This window comes from Nothoprocta perdicaria, unplaced genomic scaffold (assembly GCF_003342845.1).
Source record: "Nothoprocta perdicaria isolate Ctin4 unplaced genomic scaffold, notPer1 scaffold_260, whole genome shotgun sequence".
NCBI classification, from domain to species: domain Eukaryota; kingdom Metazoa; phylum Chordata; class Aves; order Tinamiformes; family Tinamidae; genus Nothoprocta; species Nothoprocta perdicaria.
Window position 1 is genome coordinate 73,436 of NW_020455489.1, and position 3,849 is coordinate 77,284.

At 57.4% G+C, this 3,849-nt stretch overlaps 1 protein-coding gene across 1 annotated transcript in view; it reads right to left on the bottom strand.

The window, feature by feature from the left end:
* Positions 1-2,765: 2,765 nt before the first annotated feature.
* Positions 2,766-3,849, bottom strand: part of DKK1 (dickkopf WNT signaling pathway inhibitor 1) — a 1,847-nt gene continuing 763 nt past the window's right edge. Inside the window, exons 2-5 of the mRNA XM_026040676.1 lie at positions 3,708-3,813; positions 3,449-3,605; positions 3,122-3,235; positions 2,766-3,016 (exon numbers count right to left, since the gene is read on the bottom strand). Of these exons, the coding sequence (XP_025896461.1) occupies positions 2,766-3,016; positions 3,122-3,235; positions 3,449-3,605; positions 3,708-3,813 (628 nt within the window). The remainder of the gene's footprint in view (positions 3,017-3,121; positions 3,236-3,448; positions 3,606-3,707; positions 3,814-3,849) is intronic.

The window sequence follows — 3,849 nt, forward strand, 5'->3', positions numbered from 1 at the left end:
CCACTTCAGGTGAAACTAGCTTGTCAAGGAATTTAGGAAGGACAATTTGGAGAGGGGGAAAAAAAAAAAAAAAAAAAAAAAAAGGTATTTGCCCCCCTAGAAGGCTCCTGTTAGTGTTTATATAATGTGTCACCTCTAAGGTTATAGGTCATGTCCCATCTCTGAGGCCCTGATGCCCCATTTGGAAGTTCACCAGGGTGAGGGCTGTACCCAAATGCCCTGTTTACTGCTGCATCATGCAGGTAACTTTACAATGCTCCATTTTTATTCTTATGGGTAACAATATTTAATGTTTCTGCTTATACATATATATCCTTATTAACATTTTTACAGGTGTGCCTATCTTGGGGAGAGCAATAAGTGTATATCTTCTCTTTGCTGGCTTCACTTACCGTAGGACAAGGTAGAGGATCAAATGCAAGAAGGTTGCATTAGCCCAGGAATGACTTGTGTCAGGTGCCCATCCAGGTTGGGGTGCCAGCTGAACTGCTTCTCCCATGGGAGAAGGGCCACCAAAATGCCCATGCATTGGGGCTGAGGAAGAGGAGGAAGTCAGAGTGCAGAAGACACAGCAGAAAGTCAAGCCCTGGGTCCTGCTTTCTGCAGCAAGGTGGGACTTGGAGTGCCATCAAGCCCATGAGGAGGATGTAGAATAAATAGAACCAGGGTGTGAGCAAGATCTGATTAAGACCCCGAAAGATGTGTAATGGGCACTTCAAAGGCTTTGAGCATAGCTTGTCTGGAGCAGGTAATGCCAGATGTTTACTGCTCCAAGTAGTGTTGAGTAATCCCATGCTCMAGGGCAGCACTGCAGGTCCCTAACTAAGCAGCATGTGAGTGTTGCCTAAGGTCACAGCATTTCTGSAGCACCCATGCTCACAGGATGGGCTGCAGAAGGTACAACCCTCCTCCTGCTTCGCCAAAGGAGCCTGCTCTGTAAGCAGGTTTCATCTTRGGGTAAAGCACTAGGGCATTTGGAGCTTGCAAAGGGAAGGTTCTCACGTAGCTTCTGGAGGCCTGGTGGCTCCCCCAGGCTATGAGGAAGCTGACAAGTGACAGATCTCTTGGAGCTGTGTTTTTCACCTCCACTGAAGCCTCAGCCAGCTGAGGAAAATACGGGAGGTGCCTAGCGCTTCGGGCAAATTTACAGCCAGTGTCAACACTCAATCTGCTGCTCACAATAGGAGGAGGACAGTTAAAGAGCCCTTAGCAACCCCTGGCTCTGATTAATGAGGTGGAGGAAAGTTGGGCTTCTGGCTCTCAGCCCAACCAGTTCATCACCAGAGGGAAAAAGCACCGAAAGTAAAGGCAGGTGGGAACACGGGCTTGGAACTAGGAGAAGTTACAACCAGCGCAGATCAAGTATTTTACAAGTGATGTGACTCTGGACCACGCTTCTGATGTGCCTTTGATGGCCCAGACTGAAATTCACAAGGGGCCAGGAGGTGCTGCAAAATGTCTACCTTGGCTTCTGGAAGCCCCTGAAGMTCCTTGGCAGCGGATGTTCTCAGCTTACCTAGTCCACAAGGGATCTTTTAGAGGGGATTAAGTGCAGGAGAGCTTCCTTCCACGTTTTAGAAACAAGGTAGGAAGATGTTTCACTGCTGTCTGGACCTTGAGAGGGGCAGAGCACCCGTCTAAAGCCTCTGCTGTCCTTACAGGTGGTGTGGGGTTGGCTGTTAGATGCGTTCCTCACCCAACATACTTTGCCACAAATGCTGCTCCCCAAGAGGCCATGGGGGTGGATTCAATCTCCCACACGGCAAACGAATGCCTCCTATGTGATCAAGCATGAAGGGATTTGGCCCTACAAACCTTCTCATCCTACTAGACCTTACCTTGGGAGGTACCTAGATGCAGAAGAGCAGCAAGCAGGAAGCTGCACAGACTCCATCTCAGATGGGGAAAGTGCAGCTTCRCAGGGGAGAGGGGGCAGCTGTATGTGTGTGTGACATGGGGAAAGCAGGGAAGGGAAGGGCATGAGTGCAAAAACAGGCCAAGAGCAGCCGAGGTCCTGGCTGGGCTTGTGCTGCCGCCCCATGTCTCATTTCACCTGTGTGGCGCCAGTCAAGTGCAGCAGGAACCGTGTCCACAAGCATGGTGGACCTGGTACCACCTTGTGCTTGGGGTCAAGCAGGTTGGATGGAGATCATCCCTGACTTCTGGCAACCCAGGGGTAACCAAGTCAAGGTAGATGGAGAAGCCCCGCTCCCGCCCCGAACAACACAAGCCCTCCCTGAGCTTTGAGGTGCCCACAGCAGCCATCCAGATGCTTCTTCCAGCAAGGAGGAAGAGGTGCCCCGTGTGGGGATGAAGCAGCACGCTGGCTCCACTTATTGAACAACCTTTTATTCGCTTGCACCCAGAAGGTCCGTGCACCGAAATGCAGATGTCAAAAACCCAGTGTGTACAAAGTCACAGTCAGGAGCTTGCAGAGCCCAAGGCGGCACCCTTCGGATCACCGTGGAAAAAAAAAGTCCTGGCACGCACGTATATATATATATTTATATATACATAGATATATATAGCTAAGTGCCACCTCAAGTATTCACAACACAGTAACGTACTGCAATTAGTCGCTTTTAAAAAAACAAAAAAAAAAAAAAAAAAAAAAACCAAAAACACAAAGAAGTTCCCTAGAGAAACAACCTTCGGCTCCGGACGTCCCGGAGGAGGAAGAGGAGGGTGAAGGCCGCGCCGGGCGCATCCCGCGTGGCATTCGTGCGTCCCTTGGCGCGTGCCCCTTCTCGGCTGGCGGCGGGGGGTCAGTGGGGCTGGCAGGTGTGGAGCCGGGAGGCGCCGGCGGCGTCGGCGCCGCGCTGCGCCCGGCAGGCCAGGCCCTGGGCGCAGGGGCAGCGCTGGAAGAGCTCCAGCCCGTGGGCACCTTTCCGCCGGTGGCGCGTGCAGACCTGGCCCTCGCGCAGCACCGGCTTGCACATCTTGGACCAGAAGTGTCGGGCGCAGCAGAGCCCCGGCGCGCAGTCCGACGAGCGCAGGCAGAAGTCCCCTTCCTCCCCTGGCGTGAAGCGGACCGGTGAGACCCGCCCCGTGTCGGGAGCATCCCCACCGTCAGGAGGGTTTTCCTCCCCGCCAAGGACGTTCCCCTGCCCACGGCGCTCACCTTTGGCAGCCGGGAGCCAGGCGGGTGCCGGYGTCCGCCGCGACAGCAGCGTCTCCGCGACGGCCTCGTCCAGCTCCGTGACTCCGGTTTGCGGCTCAGGGGGGGCACAGATGCCTGCGAGGCAGACGGGCCGGGGGGGGGGCGCGGGTGTCATGAGTTAACTGGAAACCACCCCCCTTCCAAAGCTGGGAACCTTCCAAATAACCTCCAACCATCCTCCCCGTCCACCGGCCCCACAACCACCCCACACTCCAAGTGCCCCCACGCCCCACTCCAAGTGCCCCCACGCCCCACCCCAAGTGCCCCCACGCCCGCGGCGCCCCTCACCGTTGCTGCAGGCCGTGCCCGGGCAGCACATGGCGTCGCGCAGGCAGCGCTTGCGGCGGCGGCGGCAGGCGAGGCAGAGCGGGGGGGCGCCGCCGCGGGACCCCCCGCCGCAGAACTCGTCGGGCCCGCAGTCCTCGTCCTCGGCGCACGGGAAGGGCTGCAAGGAGCGGGGCGGAACAGCGGGGAGCGGCGCGGTGAGCGCCGAGGTGTCTCTAGAGAGGGGTACGGGAGGGCGGCGCGGTGGGGTCCCGGCCCCTACCTGTCGCGTGGCGGCCGGGGGCGCCTTGTTGCTGCCGTCGAAGGGCGCCGCGAGCGCGGGGGCGGCGCTGGCGCCCGCTCCGCCGGGGCCCTTGATGGCGTTGGAGCTGAGGGCGGCGGGAGCGGCCGCGGGGGCCGGGCCC